The following is a 22,848-nucleotide window of genomic DNA, read 5'->3' on the forward strand; positions in this document are numbered from 1 at the left end:
GTGCATGACTAATAACAAAAGTAAGATATTAATATGTTATACCAAGTATTTTCTCAATATCTTGCCAGAACATTCCATAAGCCACTCCATGACACAAGTTTTCTTCATGTTAGAATTTCCCCACGTATATTTTATTGCCAATTTTGTCAATTATTATACCATATGACACCTTTCACACTGGCACACTGATATGTCTCCAGAGATTACACTAATTCTACTTTATGAGATAACCAGCTGTCCCACTGTATAGTACTCTAAAGCTTATATAATTTCTATGAAGGAACAAAATTTGAAGTACCCTAACACTTTTGAAACTATGATTCCTTGAGTAAGTGAACTGCGTTTGGAGGAGAGAGGGATGTGATTCATTTGAACATGCAACTGAATTTTTTGTTGTTGTTGTTGTTGCTGATTTTAAAATATTCAAAGTAACATACATCCCTCTCCTTAAGACAGTGGGGTCTCCCTCAGTACAATAAATGGATGTATATTTTGTAGTATAATTTTCAATTTTAGTCATAGTTTCTTCCTCTATATTTCAGTCAAGATAATGGGTACTAAATAAATATTTCTAGATGTAATTTAAATTATACTGTTTAGGCTGCAAAGAAAATGGTAACAGCCTGCATTCTCTTGAGAGATTTGCAGAACCAGCATTTTCTTTCTAACCTTCCTAAAATAGGTGAGTTTGCTAAAAAATTTTAATGAATTAGTAATTAAGCTTCAGAATTCCATCCAGAAAATGATATGTATATGAATTAAGGTAGCACCAATGTCTTCTTTTTAATATAGGAATATTCTTTCTTACAGAACTTGCTGAAACATCTGGATTTATCTCACTTGGGTGCTAAATGTATGGCTAAAAATAGTAATTATTACAATAATACTTGTTTAGATGCATTTTCCTTAAAGTCATCCTCTAGAATTAATGCAAAGATAATTGATCTGTGACTGTATGTCTGAATATGCCAGGGCTCCATTATCCAGAAACTTTTAATGGAAATGAATGGCCTTTTTTCTGCTAACTTACTTAATTTCATACAATTTTAGAAAGGGAATATTACAAAGTGAATGTATTAAATTTGTGCATTTTAATCAAACTATTTTTGAAATTTGCCATTGAAACATAAAAGGCATATGGATATGAAGATCTGTGCCTTTATAAAGAGATGAAATAACATAAAATCAGCAGCTTAGAGCTGAGGCTGTCAACACCCTGTCAAATGTATCATTTATATCAGATGCAAATAGAAGCACTAATATAAAGACAGAAAAGGGCCCATATGTTTGCTGGGGGTTTTTTTTGTCTGTTACATTTATTACCTATTTCTCACTCATGCTTTGACAATGATACTGCTGAAAAGATTTTGATAGCAAGTGTGGAGATTCTTAAGAAGCAAAATAGCAAAAAAGACCCAAACATGACCTCCCTTTGAAGTCTTTGCACAAAAACTCTCAAAAATGAATCATGGGCACACATTTCAAAGCTGGACCACAGATGAGACAGCAAACAAATGCAGTAAAACTGAACCCTCTGTATTTTGCAGGAGGACAGAGTGCTGAGCCTAGCACAGGAGTCCCTAGTGTCAGTTCTTCTATTTATTTTACTGTCTGTTGCTGCCCTGAGTATTTGAGTAGAAAGAAAAAGAAATATTGCTTCATTACAGTTTATTATTATTCAAAAATAATTCTTAGTGCCATTTTTTTTCCCATATGAGTGCAATTTTATTTTGCACATCAGCTCTCTTCAGAACATCAAGCATATAACCTAGTACAAAAGGAAAAAAAAAAACAAATACAAACAACTCATGTTCTCTTTCCAACTCAGTCCTTTTCATACTTGGTGTTCCCTTCTGTTTTGTTTTAGCTTCATTTGTGGAATCTGCCTGCAAATTTTTTTGGGAATGGGAGTTGTTGGGGTTTTTTTAATGTTAACAGAAATCTACACATTAATTAGTACCATGCATAGGTACATTTTTATCTATGGTGAAGCTGACTGAAAATAAAGAAAACAATAATATTACCTTTGTTTAATAAAATATGCCTTTCCCCCAGTAAATTAGAAAAGTAAATTTTAAAATCTTTTACATAAAATAATACTTTATACATTGAACTGATTTCAACATAATTAAAGCTTTGACCAGTAACAAACTAATATTAAGGCAAGTAGGTGAATAGCAATTCTGTTCCTTTCCATGCAAATCTAAAGGGTTTGCTTATGGCTCTTGGAGACTACACAATTTACAGGCAAAACTGATGGATGGAGATACAAGAAAGGAACAAAAAAATAAGCAGTTTCAGTCAAAATGCTTGTCAGGTACAACCACTGCCACTCATCGTCTCACTGCATGCCCTTGTAAAAAGTCCCTCCCAAGCTTTCCTGTAGTGCCCCTTCTGGAAGGCTGCTATAGATCGAGCAACCCCAACTCTCTCACCCTGTCCTCACAGGAGAGGTGCTCCAGCCTTCTGATCACCTTTGTGGCACTCCTGTGGAATCACTCCAACAGCTTCATGTCCTTCCCGTGCTGAGCACCTCAGAACTAGACACAGGACTCCAGGTGGAGTCTATGCACACAGAATATAATAGAGCTCAATGGTTTCAATGTAAAAAGTCTTGAGGAAAATGAAACCATATACTTTTATTGAATGGGTATAAATAGGTGGGTAGTAATATTAGGATAGTGATTTAGGTGGATAAGGATTCAAGTTCAAACGTAAGACCTGACTTCAAACCTTATGCTAATGTTGGTTAATTTAAAGATCTTACCGTAACTTTACTGTTATTTCTGCTTCATTTAGAAATTTCAAAACTGTTAAAAATACATGCTTGCCTAGATCATCTGAATGTTTTAACAGTAACTTCAATAACCTGGTGGTTTTTGTTTGGTTTTTTTTCTTGTTGTTGTTTTTTCCTCATGCTATTTATATGTTAATAAACTTTAAGCATCTTTCAAATTAAATCTTTCTGTGTTGATTAATGTAAAAATCAAAAGTTATCTACTTGGTTCTGAAGTAAGCAGTGAGGCCAAATTTAAATAAACATACCTTGTGCATGCTGGATATCTAGTAGCATTCAGTTTATTTTGTTTTACTTGTGCTTTAAGAAGAGCATAAGACTTTTTTAATTAAAACCACTTTATTTATTTATTATTCTTGCTGTCTCATTTCATCTTACATTGGTTGTTTAGGTCTGCTTATGCATTAGGTATAATTAATCCCTATTTGGAAGTGTCTGTGTCTGACAACTAACAGCAATCCTAACCTAATGCTCAGATGGCTAACATTAGGGGAGATAAAACCTAGCCTGAGCTGTAGTTTTTTCTTAGGAAATTTCTATAATCCTTCTTGTTTTAATAACTACATGGCAAAATATGGCTGAAATTTATTTATTTTTAATCAAACATGATTGGCATGGCATGTCTTGTTCCTATGATTTCTGAGAGGCAAGTTTAATTAGAGTATTCTGAAAAATCAGAAAATTATTTAGTCACTTTTATGGCTATCTTATTGCATTAGATGGTATGTGCTAGAAGATACCCACTGTGATCATCATCAGTTTTGGTTATGTAGCTGGCTATGCACTAGATGACTCTGGAAATGTATACTTTGGGGAATACAGTAATAAAATCTATGAACAAATTGATGTAAATTCTCCTGAATTTATAAAGTGAAATCACTCTATAAAATTCTGGAAGGTTCTAGTACCTTGTTGTTATTTAATGCAAAAATTCCTTTTACATGCAATTGTTGTGAATATCATTTTGCAGATGCTTCATACCACACAAAATTAGAATACTTTAAACCATAAACCCCATGTACAAAAGGTAGTATGTAGACAGGGCATTAAAGTAAGCTTTTAGGATTGTTTATTATGTTTACACCACAGCTGAAGTCATGAAGATACTGAGGAAGAAAAAATTTACAAAAGAGGTAACTGATTAATATTTAACACTAATGGAATACAAACATACATTTGGTTTACAGTTTCAATCTTTCTTTTAATTATATGTGGTCAGAAAAGTAAACGTTTTAAGAAATAGATTATGCAAAAGCATCAGTTTGCTTGTTTTTAGAAATGAAACTCATTTAGATAGGTATTTTCTGAGAAATGCCTCATATAAATTTACCTGATGCTGTACTGTCACAGACAGGTAAACTTCCAACAATATGAAGAACTACAAGTTTAGAAATTCCAAATAAATTACTTGGTTACATACCTTAAGAACATCTCCTTGGGCTAAGTGAAATGTTCTGGCCGAAATATTGATTCCTTTCCCTGCTTGTACCTGAATGCTATAAATACATTCATGGTTGTTTTCATAGTTAAGAGGATAATTGGGGGACAGTAAGATTCCTTCACTATTTGTTGTGGAGGCTCCACATTCAGCTGCAATTAAAAGAAAATGTTAAGGCATATTTTAATAGAAAGCATAAATATTTTTAGTAATGGTGATAGTGGGAATGTTAATGCAACCTAGATCAACATTATATTGATATCTAAAATCTAGTTCTAAATATATGTTCATGACAGTACTTGAAGGCTACAAAAATACTTCTAAATTGATATATTTAATAAAAGTATGTTAAATAATATGGAGAGTTACAATAATGTTAATGGCGTTCCATAATCATAATGTCTTAAATGAAAGTAAAAGTGTTCTAGAAGTTGGTATGTGTGTTTATATATACACACGTATGTAAATATACATACATGCAGAGAACATACATTTTCGCACAGATTGATGAAAAAGGGGAATTCTTCTCCAATATTAATTTACTAAAATAAACAACATAGTCAATGATATAAATTATAGTAGAAAAATAGTTACACTACAGCTACCAGCTAAAAAAAAAAATAAATTATTGCTATTAATTTAATTAATAGGTAAGTAGGAAAACATTAATTCCCAGGGCAAAAAAAAAAAAAAAGAAGAAAAGAAAGGGTTAAAGATTAAGATTTAACAATAAAAATAGGAAAGTATTTCCAAGTAATTCCAATATTATTTAAAAATAATAATAAAAAAGAAACCTTGTAGTTGAGGACTTTGGTACCTAAGTGTGATCACAAAAAGAACCCCAACAAAACCAACAAAAACATAAAATCTTGTGGCAAAGCTACATTAGGTATTAATAACTAACTTTAATTTACTATAGTATTTTGGATTACTTACGTAACGTTTATTAAGACATCTTTAGGTATTTTACATTAACACTGACAAACTATTACAATTCTTTCCTTCCCTCTTTTATTTAGTCTTGAAATATGGTCATTATAGTGCAAAGAGAAGAGCATTTCCTCTCATTGTAACAGATTTAGATAAATTTTAAATTTAACTGTAACACTACATTTTCCGGACTTATGTTTGTTTCCAAGATCACTGCCATCTTGCCATTTATTTCAATCAGTCTAATGAGAATGCACCCATTATTTTAACCTGGAAAATTGACTGGTTTATAATTTCAAAGAATAAGAAATAGTATTGTGCAAAACGATGTGGTACTTTTGACAGCTTGAAAAGATGCCAAAACAATCTATGGTATACATTTTAACAGGTGTTATTGTTTATTAGCATTATTATAATGTTCTCATCCAGACTTGTTTGAGCTAAATCCAGAATAATGAAATACATATTTTATATAGGGAATTTGTACATTAAATGAGAAAGAAGCCCATTGATTAGCTATTCTTTCTATATGCAGCTAAAACAAATATTGTGCAGAAAGCCAAATCAGGCACAGATCAAAGCCAAATAAACACTTGATGAATATATTTAATTAAAAGTGATACAGAACAAATACCCAAATAATTCAGGAGTAATCACTTTGGTTTAGAACAGTTGGAGACACATAATCTAGGCAGAAGTGGAAAACCTTGTAGCGCATGTGATCATGTCTATCCTTTTATTTCATCCTTAAATAAATGTGTATTTGCTGCTCTGAAGATGCATAGGTCAGTTTGAATTACAACCCATAGAACTAAGATGATTGTAATTTCAGTTTGGGGGATATCCTTTCCCATTTCAGAGAGATGATAAAGTCAAAAGGACTAGGTAATTACGGTATTAAGTTGTCCAACAACTCTGTTTTTGTCAGAACTGTAATTCAAAGCAATTTTTTTAAATATGAAAGCGCAGTGAGCTACCTGTTAGGAGTTTCTAAACTAGTATTTGAGAACTATAACGTTTTCTGTTTAAAATAAGGTAATTTTTCATGTAATATTTATCAACCTGCTTGTACTTTTTTTAATTTAGAGGGAGAACGTTGTGTTCCAAGTTGTAGATAACCCATCATTAGAAGTTTTCAAGGTCAGGCTGGATGGGGCTTTGAACAACGTGATCTAGTGAAAGATGTCCCTGTCAAGGGGGTGGACTAGATGATCTTCAAAGGTCCCTTCTAACCTAAACCATTCTGTGATTCTATGCAAGGTCTCAAGCCTTGTGTTAGCAGACAAGAAAGCAAGTTTAGTAACAACAGTCTTGCAAACTACAGTATAAAAGAATTTCTCCCATAGCATTCAGTAATATATCTTTACAGGAAAGCATACACTGTAGCCTACAACAGTAGCTTCTTTTGTACATTTCTTAGAGGGATTCTTACTAAATGACAATAGTTCCTGGCTTCTCCACTTGCCTCCTGTGTATGCAAGTTATGACTTTAAAAAAACAAACCAAACCAAAGAAAAAAAAGAAAACAAACAAAAAAAACCCAACAGGTCTGTTGCTTAAAATTACATGGAACTTCAGGTAACCTATGGTTGCCTTCTGTTCTTTGATGTTAATACTGTAGGATAAATTTTTTAAAAGACTATGATGAGTAAATGATGAGTAAAATGATGTCATGAGTGAAAAAAGTGATGAGTAAAAAGTTTTAGGTAAAACAAATGTTAAATAAGTTCTTAAGTTTAAAATAAATACAAATATTAAACAGGTAATTTGTTTAAAGTGTTTGGAAAATAATTTTAACGGGCATTACAATGAAGGACAGAAAGTCCGTCCATCCTTTAAAAACAGAATTTTTATCAGATATTGCAATCATTTCTGCATTGCCTAATGTTTAATTTTAATAAGATTCCCTATTCAACAGAGATGAAATTCTGCTTACTTTAATGACAAGGTGTAAAAAAAAAAATAAAAATCCACTGATTTCAGCTGAAACTTAAAACTTACCCTATACACGTTGTAGGGAAAAAAAAATAATTAGGGAAAATATTCCAACATTCAGCTATGCTTCCACAAAGACTTTAATTCAGTATTATACAAAGTAGAAGGATGTAACACTAAGATTGAAGTAAAGCGCTGTTTCTGGACTTCAGCAGAAATATATAATAATTTCAGTATTAGAAAGGAAAAGAAACAACTCAAAGAAAAATAATGAAAGGAAAACATTGCTATTTATTAGTAATTACTGTTATGTTTGCGGTTTTTTTGTTATGAATGTGTATTCATTGCATATTTCCATAATAAAACAGATTAGTTTAAACTACTGGTTATTAGTGTATTTAAATTATGTTACCATGTAAAATGTTGTTATTGTAATGAAGGAATGAAATGCATCTGTTTGGACAATTTAACTTTTTGAAATATGTAAACATTCCTTAGTGAGTGGCCTTTTTTTAGAAAAAATGCTGTTAGGAGAATTTTGCAAGGTTTCTCTGAATTCAGCTAATGAAATGCTCACCATCAATTATTATCAAACAAAAATATATGAGCTACTGCTACAAATTGAAATTCAGCCATTGTTTGCTTCAAGACAATCCCTTGAAATCAAAAGATAAGAGCTACAAATAGCAGTATTTTGAAAAGATGTTATCTCTTGATTAGGAGGCTAAGTGCATTGGAACAGCTTGACCGGGCAAGTAAGTGGGAATATTCTGAAAAGGATTTAATCTTTAACCAACAAGACTGAAAAGCTGTATAATACTGAAAAGACTGTATAGTACTGAAAAGTTACTTCAGAAAGTGTATCTAAATGCAGTGCCCAATGAACTTTTTTCTTATAAAACTGTTAATCTTCAGAAGTTCTACCTCATCAACTGATGGCAGACATATGCAAGAAAAAAAAACTTGTCAGAACAAGATAACAACACATAGGAGAACATGATGACCTTGAGAAGATTAAGCTGTGACTGACATGTTCTTTTCCTGAGTTATGAAGTCATGAAAGTCATGGGGTGGCCCCATCTTGAGTACTTTGCCTTAAATTTTGCATGTGCACAGAAATGGATATAGCTGTGCAGCAGGACTCTAATGGCAATATGGAATAAGATGTGCCGAGGGCAGCTAATGGCTCTCTTGCCAATTAAGGGACTGCAATTACTGCAGACATATCCGAGGCAGAACCTTCTCTTCATTGGTTACATAACTGTGCTTCAGTTCAACACTGAATTTATTTTTTCTCTCATACAATATAACCTTTCAGACATTCCTGTTTTTCACTCCCCAGGTATTTCCCAAAAAGCACCTTAACTCAAGTTTGGTGAAGAAGCTACATCATCAAACAGGAAAAAACCTATCAGCTTAGCAAAAATCTTTACCAGCAAAGATCCAATATACAGTATTATCTGAAAAGCCTGCAATAAACATGACATAAATTAATTGATTTTCCTCTAGATTTTTTATATCTGTTTGTCTGCTTTGCATAATTGTAACAGGTATAGTTGCTTGGAAACTTGTATGACCAGAACATCAAAGACTGATTCTAAAAGAATCAGAGAATCATAGAATGGTTTGGGCTGGAAGGGAACTTAAAGACAATCTAGTTTCAATCCCCCTGCATGGACAGGGACACCTCCCACTAGATCAGGTTGCTCAGAGCCACATCCAACCTGGCCTTGAACACTTCCAGTGGTGGGGCAGACACAACTTCCCTGGGCAACTTGTTCCAGTGTCAAGAGCACCCTCACACTAAAGATTTTCCTCCTAATGTTGAACCTAAATCTCCCCTCCTTCAGTTTTGATCCATTACCTGTTGTCCTCTCAATACAAGGCCTTGTAAAAAGTCCCTCCCCAGCTTTTCTGTAGGCCCCCTTCAGATACTGGAAAGCTGCTATGAGGACTCCCTAGAGACTTGAATTCTCCAGGCTGAACAGCCACAACTCACTCAGCCTGTCTATTAGGATATACTGAGAAAAACTGACAAAAATTGTGTCAAGTAGAAATGAAGTGGAAACAGCATATGAGAAAAAACCCAAGATTTTAAAGTGTCCTCTATCTAAGTTTTAGCAGCCTGGAAAGAAATTGTACAGTCCTGAGAAAGGAAAAGGAAAAGGCCCATTGTTGGGAAGCTATGAAGGGACTGATTCACAGTTCTGCTGACTGGAGAAGAAAAAGCACAAGCTGGATCAGGCAAGTCACTGGAGCCAAACAAGGCAGCCCACTGGCTCACCTTATATTGACAAGCGGAAATGAGCAAAAACAGGTGGCAGTCGTGGGAGACTCTCCAACCAGACCCACTGTTTAGAAAGGTCTGTTGCTTACCAGGGGCTCACAAAAGGGACACCACTGAAAGACTACCCTAACTTGTATGTCCCACTGACTCTTATCCACTCCTGCTGTTTCACATGGGCTCCAGTGTTATAGCAAGAAACAATCTGAGGACCACAAATAACTATAGAACAAGATGGAATGGCTTCAAGCTGCAACAGGGTAGGTTTAGACTGGGCATTACGAAAAAAATTTTCACAGAAGGAGTGGTTAGACACTGGAATAGGCTGCCCAGGGAGGTGGTTGAGTCAACATCCCTGGATGCGTTTAAGGGTTGTTTGGATGTGGTGTTGGTGGATATGGTTTAGGGGAGAACTTTGTAGAGTAGGGATGATGGTTGGACTTGGTGATCCCAAGGGTCTTTTCCAACCTGAATAGTTCTATGATTCTAAGTATCACAGAGTCCTGGGAGCAGCAGTGAAGGATTCGGGAGCAAAGATGATAATTTTTTCATCCGCCCTCCTTGTCAAAGGGAACAAGCTTGAAAGGGCAAATCACATTGGGAAAATCAATAAATGGTTACAGAAGTGTTGCCACCTCCAGGGCTTTGGCTTCCTAGACCACGGGACTCACTTTGAGAAACCTGGTCTCCTGGGGGCTGATGGGTTTAATCTTTCAGGGAAAGAGGTAAGTATCTTTGGCAAAAGTCTTGCCAATCTAGTAAAGAGGGCTTTAAACTAGAGTGGCTAGGGGAGGGATCCTCAATCTATCCCACTGCCACCCCTTTGAAGCCAGTTCCAGTAAGATATGACCTGAGCTTGAAGAGGGATCACAGGCCAGAAGGAGAATACCTAAAATGAAGGAAAATGGAACACCAGACAGTGACACAGCTTCAATGGAAGCCCAACTTAAATGCCTCTGTGCAAATGCATGCAGTATGGCAAATAAGCAGGAGGAGCTGCAAATATGTCCAAGCCTGCAGGCCTATGATGTAACTGGCATCACTGAGACATGGCAGGATGACTCCTATGACTTGAGTGTGGGAATGGATAGGTATGAGCTCTTTACGAAGGACAAGCAGGGGAGAAGAGGAGAGGATGTCACTTTTTACATCAACAACCAACTGGAGTTCACGGAGCTCTGCCTGGGGACGGATGAGGAGCTGACAGAGAGCTTGGTGTTAGGATTAAAGGGACGACAGGGGCTGGTGACATCACAGTGGGAGTATACTATAGGCCACCCGACTAGAAAGAGGCCCTCTGCAGGGTGATAGGTGCAGCTTCCCATTCACAAGCAATGGTCTCCATGGGGGATTTCAACCACCCCAGTATCTGCTGGAGGAACAACACAGCAAGGCACTAGCAATCCAGGAAGTTCCTGGAATGCATTGATGACAACTTCCTTTTCCAAGTGGTAGAGGAACCAACTAGAAAAGGTGCTATGCTAGACCTTGTTCTCATCAACAAGGATGGCCTGGTGAACAATGTGAAGCTTAAGGGCAACCTTGGCTGCAGCGACCACAAAATGATGGAATTCAGGATCTATAGGGCAACTAGGAGAGTCCACAGCAAGCTCTCTTCCCTGGACTTAAGGAGAGCAGATTTCACTCTCTTCAGGGATATGGCTGTTAGGATATCATGAGATAAAATCCTGGACTGCAGAGGAGACCAGGAGAGCTGGTCAATATTCAAGGATTACCTCCTCCAAGCCTTAGTTTCTATCCCTTATCTTCTGTAGATACGTACATAAATGTTGCTTATACACATGCCAAATTCAGAGCTTTTGTTATATCAATGTAATATTAGGAATAGTTTGGACATAAAAATTACCATGCAGCAACCAACACTGGATAAGAGCAAGCACATAATAAATTAATAGTTACTACACAAACAGATTCTGAAAGAAACATATTTTAATATCATACCATTTAGTATGAAAATATATTTCAAATGCACAATGATACTGAGATTTTTATACATAAACCTTTTCATATAGCATACACTCTTAGGCACACTACAGACATTTAAGTAACTATCCTACTTTTTAAGAGATTTTGGTGGCTATGTTTTAACAATTCTCAACAGAACTGAAAATAACGACATTCAGATTGAATTCAGCTCAGATATCATTAGCCATTAAAAGTTAAGTTTCCAGTCAAGACTACATGTGTAGGCTACCTCTACAATGAGTGGCATGTGTTAGGAACCACTAGAAAGTGTTTCCTGTTACTTAGCTGTAATTTTAAAACCAGAATAACTGTTCCGAGGATATGGTTCTCTACCTTACATAGGAAGCCAAGGCTGACTACACTCCTATACATAGACCTAGCATTATGAAATAACTCTTGTCTCAGTACTCTAACTAAATGTACACAATTTTGTAACACAGTTTTCACTTGGAAGCTTGTATTGAAAAGCAGAGTAAACTTTTAGGCATCCAAACTGGTAAATGATGATTTTAATTTAAACCCTGTGTTCCTATTAATCAAAACAAGAAGTGTAAGCATTGTGTCCTCAGCTTTGAAATGCTTTCAGGTATAGACTATAAAGTCCACTGATAGTTGTAATACTAAATATATTAAGAAAAGATTAAATAAATTTGACTAAGAATATGAAGAATATGAGAGTACATGTATTACCATGCTTTTCCATGCTGTAAATCTGCAAATCCATGGACAATGACTACACATACAAGCAAATGAAAGCAGCTGACCACGTACCCACACACCTTGGCAGAGGTGCACTCCATACTCTTCGGCCACCACCAAGACAAATAATCTCTGAAGCTCCTTCTAGACGATATCCAGATGAACAGGAGAATGTCAAAATATCTCCCACTCCAAAATTAAATCCTATTCTGTTACCAAATTGTGGAATCCCGGGATCTTCACAAGGTTCAAGATTATACTCTGAAAACAAGAGAGGAAGTCAGCTTGTATGAATGAGAACAACATGTTTTCTATCAGTCATATTTATAAAGTTGCACTTTTGTAATTTCAGTATCTTTCCACCTGACTAGCAATAAAGATTTTAGATTTAAAATAAAATTAATCCATGAATGTTAAATTAGCAATTATAATACATTAAAAAGTAAGACTAATGAATACATTCATAATGTTTTAAAGATGAGTATCACATCATGCTTTGTCACTCTTTGAAGAGCCATAAATGTCACAGGTATCTAAAACAAATGAAACAATGCCATAGCATAAAAGCCTAAATAGTTGACACTTGGGCTTATATGGAATTTCACTAACTGAAATTAGACTAGTTTTGTTTCCTCCCTTCACCTGATAATGTGTCATAGTTTACTGCTACCTTATTTATCATGTAGCAGAAATGTCCCTACAGAGGCACAGAGGTTTGGTTGCTTTTAAATGTATGTGCTTAGGAAACAACTTTATGTTTCAATATGTTTTCACCAAAATAATTTCAAAGTTAAGCTTCTTTTTTATTATTCTTTGCATAAAATTCTGGAGGGAAAAAAAAAATGAAAAAAAAAAATTAGGAGCTAGGTGTTACAGATATTTCCTTACCAGAGAAAGAAATATTAAATCCTTCATACGATATTGAAAAATCTGAAATAAAGCGCAACTGAGCCCTGAAATTTCCATAGAGACCAGCATTGATTGGTGAAGGAAGCTCTGAGCCAGTCAGACGTGCTAATGGCTGTGTGAAACTACCATTTTCTGTTATTAATAAGTAGTCATGATGATCCTCCAAATGAAAGGTGTAGAAGGTGAACTGCACTCCTATTAGAAAAAGCAGAATTAGATTTACATATCATACTGTTAATATCAATGTAATTAAGTCAAGGATTAAATTAATGCATTCCATTATGAATCATAGTTCAGAAAAATAAGATAATCCAATTTTTTAAAAAAATTAGTATCTTTCTAGATTTTAATACAAAAATATTGCAGGTATTTTTGTTTTCACACGACCTTTCACTTTAGCCTTTAGCTGCAAAAGATGGATGTTTGATTTATAAAACTCAAATATATCTAATTGCATTTTAATGTAAAATCCAGTGATGCACTATGCATTTAAAAAATCACAATTATTGTAAAATGGGAAAGGTAAAACCTTATTTCTTACAGTATCCTTGTACTGCAGTGAAAGAAAAGGTTATGAAATATATTACATTATTTTCTAATGGTACACACAGTAATAAAAGCACTTCCTCCCCCCCCAAAGGGTAGTCTCTTAATAAGATGTCAACAGTATGTTTTTTTGCAAACCAGCAGATGCAAATCGCACATCTTGAAAGGAAGATATATTCTGGAACACAATAGCAATAAAAGACTTGAAAGTCAAAACAGACAAATTACTTTTTCTGCTTTTCTGTAACCAAGAGTCAGACCATGGTCTTTGAGTAGAATGTACAGAAATGTCAAGAAGGAAGAGGAGAAGACATTATCCAGTTTAAGTGATCAACGAGGCCTCTAGTGTAACATCATCCTAAGTTTTATCACGTAAGTTAGAAACCTGTGATTCAGGCTCTGTAAAATATTTATAATGATGTAAGCCTTAGGAAGATCCATTCATGTGACTGAAGATTAACATAGTACATGAAGATTAATGATCTCTGGGTGCTCTCATGGACAACAGACTTTTAATATTAGACAGAATTTAACCAAAAAGCAAACAAATACTTCCCCCTCCTACTTTCGCCTCACCTCCAAGAAATTCCCAAACAGAGGAACAAAATCTAAGAGTGAAACTAGATGTACTGTGCTTGACTCAGTTTTTTAAACATAGAAACTTCATGCCTCTTTAAGTGCTGGAGGTTATCTTTTCTAGAATTCTTGTGCTGCTTTAGAAGCTCTCAGTATGATTCTCCTGTAGATTTTTTTTTTTTTTTTTTACAATACATTGGATCCCTGAGGTTGTCTCAAATGGCATTAGACATTCACATTAATACAACTCAATCACATCTAGTAAATAGAGTCTGGAAGGTTATCTTGAATGTATGAACACTTGGTTTAGGAGGATACCTTGTCAAATAACTTATAGTATAGAAATCAAAGACAAGAAATGAAGGAAGCAATAAATGATATACAAACATACACAAGCTTAAGTAGAGACACTAACAAAGACCACAACTCTTTTTAAGTTTCTGACTGATGAACCACTGAATGTATCACTGTCATCTTGTAGCAGTAACTGCTTAGAATGATGGAAAGATTATCTTGGGCCTTAGGGAAATGATAAATTTATTATGGAGCATTTGAAGGAATTTGTGAGATTATGTAAAACTTCATATGAGGTTTTAAAACAGTATTTGAACACTGCAAAACTTTTGGTGGGATGTTTAGAGCCAAAGGTAGATATAGGGACAGATCATGCTAGATAATGAAGAAAAAAGTGGGAAAATTTAGAGGCATAAGCCTCTTTTAGTAACCCCTGCACCTAACCACCACAACCTTTCCCTCTTATTACTTTTAAGCTCTCATTAGTGTATGTATCCTTTCTACAGAGAGTGAGCAACCATGTGAGACTGGTGAACATTAGTATGGACTGTCTGGTCAGCTGGATGAGGTTAGGGGCCAACAACTGGAAAAAATGGCCACTGGACACAGGGGAACAGCACCTAGAAGGAAAGGGATCTTGGGGGAAAACTCCTAGGCCAGGACCTGGAAGGTTGTGGGAATACGTGCATGTGTGTGTGAGAGTTGGTTTCACTCTAGCAAAGTCCTGTTCCCATCAGCCCAGCTGGAGAAATATGATTTGGCTTTCTGTGGTGTTTATGTTTGTTTCAGCACTGCTGGTGTTTCTTGTGTGCCAGTAAAGACACTTGTCTCTGTCCATGTGGGTCTGTGTGACCAGCTTTATATGTGTATGTACATACTGGAATATATACTTAGTCTTGCTGTCAGTTGGACATGCAAATAGGAGCAACAAGAGAAATCTCTTGGATCTTAAGAGATCTCTGGGCTGTGCTTCTCTTTAAAGAGACTACAGAACTATTCAGTTTTTTCAAGTAGATACCTCCTCTTCTTCTTATAGCTCCACACTGCCCTCCCTACACTGCCTGTAGTTTGCAGATCTAGATAAACACACTCTTGGTAGCACCGATTTGGAAATTACAGGATAGGATTGTGTTTATGTGTAGGATTGTTCTGATTTGAGCCAGGATAAAGCCAATTTTCTTTTTATTGATTATTTTATATCTGCATTCCTGACCCTCGTAACTCTCCCCTCAGCTCCTGTCTGCTCTGCCACTCCATCCAGCAGTGCTCCAGGACTTTATGGAACTGCTCACAGCTCAGGAGAATGCCATGGCAGTTGCTGGGGTGGAGGGAGGCAAAAGGATTTTGCATGTTCCTGCACATATTTGCATGTATTTGTGTATATTTTTTTTATAATTAGTATTTTGTTAAAGCTGCCTAGCTTAGTTTTCAATCTGAAAGCCTCTCTCCTTGTTCTCTCTCTCTCTTTTCCCTACCTGGGTAGGAGGGGGAGGGGATTGAGAATATGGTTTTCATTAGTTTAATTGCCAATCCTGAGTTAAACCATGACAAGGATAAAACTTGATAATCCAAGGAATCCATTCAGAATTTTACTATTTATATGAGCAAAGTCATTCAGCAGCATTGAGCATCCTATTTATTCTCCTACACTGTGTGACAATAAATTGACAAAAATCACAAACTGAATTTTGGAATCAAGGTTAGATTACATATATTTTGAGCTAAAGAACATGAATTATATTTTGGGATTTATAAACCCTTAACTAGTTTACCCTTTTTAATCATAATTTTACATAGGAAAGCGTGTTGATCTGACATGAAAACAGCTTGAGAGAAAAATGTGTTATATACAGAATGAGGCTAAAATTCAGGCCATATTTGTTGCATTTACTGCACTCCAAATTAATTTTCAACCTTTTTATGCATGCATGTATACTGCAACAAGAAATGCCAAAGAAAATTTTATGCTAGTAACACAAAATAATTTAATTCCTCTGAATAACAGTTGAGCTTCAGTTATAATTGCTTACACACCAAATTCAAGGTTTAACTCAAGGAAATGTTTCAATTAATTTTCCAGATTGCTATGACATTTCTAAGCAAAACCCCAAGGTATACCCCAGCAGTAGCTGTACAATTTAATTTTCTTCAGAAAACATCCTAATCACATTAATATATACTGTTTGACAGATTGTGTCTTCTCCAGAGAAGAATTTTTAAAGATATGTTCAGGTAGATTCCTTCTCTCACGTGCTCCTTTCTTTATAATAGAATATTTAAAATCTGAAATAAAGACATAACACTCTAATGTCATTTTTCAGTATTACAGTCCAGACTGTTGGGGGATGGGCAAATTAACTATTCCATTAGTAAATTGTTTAAAATACACCATTGATACTCCACAAGTTTCGTTTCACCATATTAGCCACAGACAAAATGCATTCATTATTGTCATGAAAAATGCTTCCTTTCTTCTTCATAAATGATACCAATGACTACACATATTAACTATATTTAAGGTGTATGTTTCATTCCCAAGTTCACAATTTTTTTAAAAAACTAAATCATACCAAGCTTGAATGGACATTCAAGAATCATAGTGATGGTCCACATGAACACATCTCAGAAATCTAGATTTTTCAATACACTTGAACAGTAACATTAAAAAATATATATTTATATGACAGATTATGTTTTTTAACCAGGATATGCAAAACCAGAATTTTTTTCTTAGCAATACAACATATCCAGATGTAAATTACAAATCTTAACTAAATGTATGCATTTAATTGTCTGCTATTATAAAATACCAGCATGAAGTTGGAACATAAATATATGTGCTTAAAAAAAATACCTCACAGCATTCTAGAACTACAGGTTTTACATATTTTCTTGGCAGCCTGACATTAAACAACCAAATCTTGTAAAAAAAATAAATATTAAAAGGCTAAAGAAAACTTTATTTTTTAAAAATCATATGACTTGCCATTGGCCAATAGAAGATACTCCTTGATATTCTGAAGTTGGAATTTTATCAGACATAAAATAGAGCAGAAAACAGGATTAATTTTCCCAAATGGTAACTACCCAAAAACTTACCTATGAAGAATTAATTTGGGAATTATATAAATTCCCATTACATTAGATGATAGAGGTAAATAGGCACCTTCAGAGGATGGTTCATTCCATCTACTTTAAACAATTTTTTGGGGTGAGAGAAATAATATCCTGAAGAGATATGCATTTATCCTTTAAATACAGTAGTGGCCTAATGGACTAGCTTACTCAGACATAGAACTTTACTGTTAGAAGCCTGAAGTTAAATTAAGTAAGCCTGTTTGTCATAAAAGAAGAACTACCTTCCTCCTACAGTACTACAGGAAGACCTAAAGTATTAATACCTTTTTGCCAGCAAAAAAAAAATAAATATTAGAAGTTCATGCAATATTTCTGTTTCCTACTCAAAGCAAATCCTCATTCTTGAATTGTTTCCAGCAGATCTCTGAGCAGCATGAAACAAAATGCCCAACTAAAATTACAACACAGCATTCATACTTGTCATGTTTTGGTGTTTTTTGGTGTTATGGTAGTTTTTTTCCAATAGCCTCACACAAGATGTAATCACATTGAAAATGTAACCTTTTATTTATCCCAACTTTTAAGTACTTCTCCAGCTGAAGATTCAAGAAAAAAATATAAACCACAAAAAAACCCCTCTACTTAATTTTATTAAAAAAATATTTTTTCCCATTTTTAATTTAAGAAAAATGAAAGTGTTAATAAAATGTCTTTCAAGAATCCTGAAAAAATATGACTTAATTCAGACTCATGTTTACTGTAGAATTTATATAATACTCAATTACATATTACTCCATGAAGATGAACTCCTATCTATCTCTGCTACTTGTTTTCAATGCCCAAATTACAAAGTTTGAGCTGGTTATCCAATGGTTTTTCAGATAGGGTGCAAGCTAATTTACTACAGCTTTCTTATACTTTCTATCGGTCTTTCTTGCTTATCTGGAAGGACAGTTGTATTCTTCCCACATCCTTTCTCCTTTGCAAAAGATCCAAAGTACATGATATTCCTGAAACTCTCAAAGCCATATCTACAGGTATACCTACAGGTAAGAAGGGCAAATGTAGCATCTGTTGTAAGCTCAATTATTTCAGAATGCCTTTTTTTTGTGGATACTTAAAAGAGAAATGTATTGACACAATGACAACATTTGGTAGTAAAAAGACAGAGAAATAGCTGGAGCAAGAATTTTGAGAGATATCCTTTGCCACTCTAACACTTTAAGAAGTTTTAAATAGGACATCCATTCAGAGTGCTTTAACATCTAGAGGAAGAACTACTGCATTATTTGTACATAACAGAACAAGGGGATCACAGTTCAGCACAGTTCTCTGCGAGAGAACTCTTGGTTTTATGTTATCAACAACACTTTCTTAAAGAAATACAACATCAGTATACTTTGTCAATTTTTTCACGGCCTCACAGACAAAACTGATGAAATTCAGAATTGATCTTGCCTTCCTTCTTCTCCCTTTAATTCCCTTTTCTATATTCTTTCCAGTGTTAAAGATGCAATTTTCTTTTCAGTGTCTTATCACCTCATCCCATTTATATTCACTTTTGCTTTTGACACTCATTTCTATTTCTCTCCTTCCCTTAACATTAAATGCTTATGTTTCTCTTAGTTCTTTTCACTCCTACAAGAGTATTATACAGTCACTCCCATATGAAAAATAAAATATCAACAACAATTGAGAAGTCTGATCCATCTCTTCTCATCTAGTCCCACAGCCTTTCACCTGAAACAGTTATGACACACTATTTCAAAGAAATTTTGCTACCTGGAAATCCCAACTTCCATTTGTGTCCTAAGCATTCTCTAACCTCTCCTACATGTCTTGCATTTCTTTGAAACAACTCTTAACTTTGCAGAGAGAAAATCAGTATTACATCTTAATCTTGAAATCTGTCTTCAACAAATAACCACCATTTTCTTAAAAGTCTTGTATCCCTCAGCTTCTGTGTCATTATGTAATTCCTTGTTACCTCTGCAAATTGCCTCTTAGTGTATTCAATTATTTATTATTTTTCCCCTCAACATTTATTTCTAAACTGTATTATATATTCAAACTATAAACGCATATTAAACTGTCATTTCTATGCTGTCACTCTGAAAATGTGTTTACATAAGCTGAAACAGTTTCTTTTCTTTAAAATAATAGGACTTTTCTTTTTGACATTTCATTGTCAACAGCTAAACAGCTCCTCTCTCATTAACTTAGTTCCTTTTTATACCATAATATGAATAACATCTTCACTTAAATCTTGACTTCAGATTTTTCTTTTGATACCCCCTAAATATTAATGACTACTTCCAGCTAATCCCTCTCTAAGATAAGGTATTTCTTCATTAACACAGAGAAAGCATTTGTCTGCTTTAACCTGCACATATTAATATGCACACATCCAACTATCTTTTACTTGGACTAAACTTTTAGAGACTTTCTGTTCTAGGGAAAGTACTAAGGCCCAGTCCACTTTGGCAATTCTAGGAATTACTACAATAAAAATAACCAAAATGAAAAAATTAGTAATGTAATTCCTAGTTCATTGCTGCCAACCTAGATCTACACATGTAGCACAGAATACTGGATTTACTCATTTAAAAAGAATAGGCAGGAAATGAGAAAATAATTTATTTACCTTTTCCATGGGTAACATCAACAGTCCATGTACAATTCAGTGAATTTGGATACAGGTCAGGATAACCAGGGGATAAAATTGTTCCAGTAGGTCCTCTAACATCTCCACCACATAAAGCTAGAAATAACATAGACATGAATAACAAAATCATTAATGGAACTTACAGATGAGGGAAAATACATGACTACATTTAAAAAAACCCAACACCTTCTGGCTTCAAAATGACTTTAAAAGAGTTTTTTAAATTATTTAGCAATTCCTCATAAATCCACAGTCTGTTTTTACACCATATGAATAGAAATACAATCAATGAGAAATTAACGTGCATTTTAATAGGTACTAAGAAAGGGAAAAGTTAATTTCCTTACATGGTTTGTAATATTTGCTTGAGACTTTGTGAAAGTTTTAAGTTCAGCAGGAAGACAAAGGCTGAGGATACAGAGCCAAACAATATCACTTTAGTCATAAGCTAAGGCTAAAGAGTTAAAATGGTGTAGAGTGGATGTTGCCACTGAAGACTTACTCATTGAATATACTGCAGAGAAGCATGACATGCTTTATTGTATTATATAATTATTTGAAATGCATTTATATCTATAATGCAAGTGATAATGACAAGTGTCAATACAGAACAAGTCTTTCTATAGTATTAGAGACAGCTTGAATTAATACAAAATAGAAAAATTAAATCATTACAACACTGACATAAAAATCTTTACAATTGACCATTATATTTTAAAGGTAAATTTTATATTCCAGAGCATTTGAAATACTAAATTAATTAAGTAATTTTTAGTAATTAAGAGGCTCTTATACATTAGAATCATATTTTATAAATAACAGTGATTAAAACTCAATACCAAGAAAAGTCATTACATCATAGTTCTCTGAACATATATTATCTCAGAAGGACATACTTTTGACATACTGTCAAAAGCAGAAGGACATTAATAAACAAATGAGTATTTCTGATTATTTTTCCTTCAAGATTTATGACCTCTCTTTTTTTATTTATTTTTTTTTTTTCTTAGCCTAATTACATACATTACCAAAATTATTTTGTAGAAATGTTCCAAGATACCAAAAAACAGTAAACTGTGTTAGTGCCACCAGAGTTAAATCAAATAATAGACTGTTTTAGGAAAGTTGATAGCAGCTCTTCATATAAGCAGCTCTTCTAAAGTAATTAAAACAAACGTCCCCTTTTCAGCCTTAAGTAGTCAAGCTCTCAACCAGTGTCCTTTCAGAATTTTTATTGACATTCACATTAGTTTCTTTGAGCCCACACCTTAACCTAAATACTTTAGGAAGCACTTCCTCACGGAGAGGGTGATTAGACATTGGAATGGACTTCCCAGGGAAGTGGTGGAGGCACCATCCCTGCATGTGTTCAAGGAAAGGCTGGATGTGGCACTTAGTGCCATGGTCTATCCAATGTGGTGGTTTTGGTCATAGGTTGGACTTGATGATCTTAAAGGTCTTTTCCAGCCTTGGTGCTTCTGTGATTCTGTGACTCTAAGCCAGTATTTCATGCTCCCATTTTCAACAATAAGCTTTTCTCTTTCGCAGGGAGATGCTAAAGCTGTTGAAAGGCAGTTTGGGAGATAGCTAAACGGCAGTCCCATTCCAGTTGATACAATGTTGCTCACCTGTTTCTGGTGTCTGTGCTTCCCAGCCTGCTGCAACAGCAGTGAGAGTGAGGGAAGGAGCCTGCTACAGGCTGCAGGAGAAATACCTCTTTCTGAGACAGACTGCCCCACCTGCACCAGCTGTTTTAACTTACTCTTACTCCATCCTGTAAGGTCAGCACTCAACAGTATGGATGGTAAAAGTTAGTAAAGTTAGGCCTTTCAGTATATGAAGTGCTCAAACAACATCTTCATACTTCTTCTGGATGAAGCTGTAAGTAATTTTGTCTATCATGCCATTTATTTTACTACATGTAGATATTTATTCTATTTATGGCAATATGTGCTACACATGGATGGGGTAAATCATGAAAGTTATACTTATCTTTGCTTTTGCTATTAATGATATTTATCTAATGAATACATTGACCAGTCATGATTTTCTGCTTGTAGAAGTATATTCAAAATTGATTTGAGAACAAGCCATACAGTGAACTGAAAGAATATCTAGAACGTACCTTCCATCTTACCCTATATCTGAATAGACATTTATCTCAAGGAAATACATGTATTTTAAAGACATTTCAGTAGTACTGTGGAATGTTTTAATACAGGTCAATAATTTTTCATCATGAGGTTAATGCATTCAATGCCATCATTATCTTTAGGGCACCTGGAGATCATCTAGTCCAACTCCCCCACTAAAGCAGGATCACCCAGAGAACATTACTCAGGACTGCATCCAGGCGGGACTTGAATAAGGAGACTCCACAACCTCCCTGAGAAGCCTGTTCCAGGGCTCTGTCACCCTCATAGTAAAGAAGTTTTTCCTCATATTTAAACAGAACTTTCTATGTTCCAGCTTGTGCCTGTTGCCCTTTGTCCTGCCACTGGGAACTAATGAACTAATGAAAAGAGTCTGGCTCTATCCTCCCTGCACCCACCCTTTAGATAGTTATAGGCATTAATATGGTCTCCTCTCAACCTTCTCTTCTCCAGGATAAAGAGCCCAGACCCTCTCAGCCTTTCCTCATAAGGGAGATTCTCCAATCCCCCAGTCATCTTTGTTGCCCACTGCTGGACTCTCTCTAGTAGTTCCCTCTC

The 22,848-nt window shown here is 34.8% G+C and overlaps 1 protein-coding gene across 1 annotated transcript in view; it reads right to left on the bottom strand.

Annotated features, from left to right (window-relative positions):
• CSMD3 (CUB and Sushi multiple domains 3) overlaps nucleotides 1-22,848 on the bottom strand; it is a 558,931-nt gene that overhangs the window by 196,819 nt on the left and 339,264 nt on the right. Inside the window, exons 20-23 of the mRNA XM_051611448.1 lie at nucleotides 20,117-20,233; nucleotides 12,958-13,173; nucleotides 12,142-12,330; nucleotides 4,218-4,387 (exon numbers count right to left, since the gene is read on the bottom strand). Of these exons, the coding sequence (XP_051467408.1) occupies nucleotides 4,218-4,387; nucleotides 12,142-12,330; nucleotides 12,958-13,173; nucleotides 20,117-20,233 (692 nt within the window). The remainder of the gene's footprint in view (nucleotides 1-4,217; nucleotides 4,388-12,141; nucleotides 12,331-12,957; nucleotides 13,174-20,116; nucleotides 20,234-22,848) is intronic.

Source organism: Apus apus, chromosome 2, assembly GCF_020740795.1.
Source record: "Apus apus isolate bApuApu2 chromosome 2, bApuApu2.pri.cur, whole genome shotgun sequence".
Taxonomy (NCBI): domain Eukaryota; kingdom Metazoa; phylum Chordata; class Aves; order Apodiformes; family Apodidae; genus Apus; species Apus apus.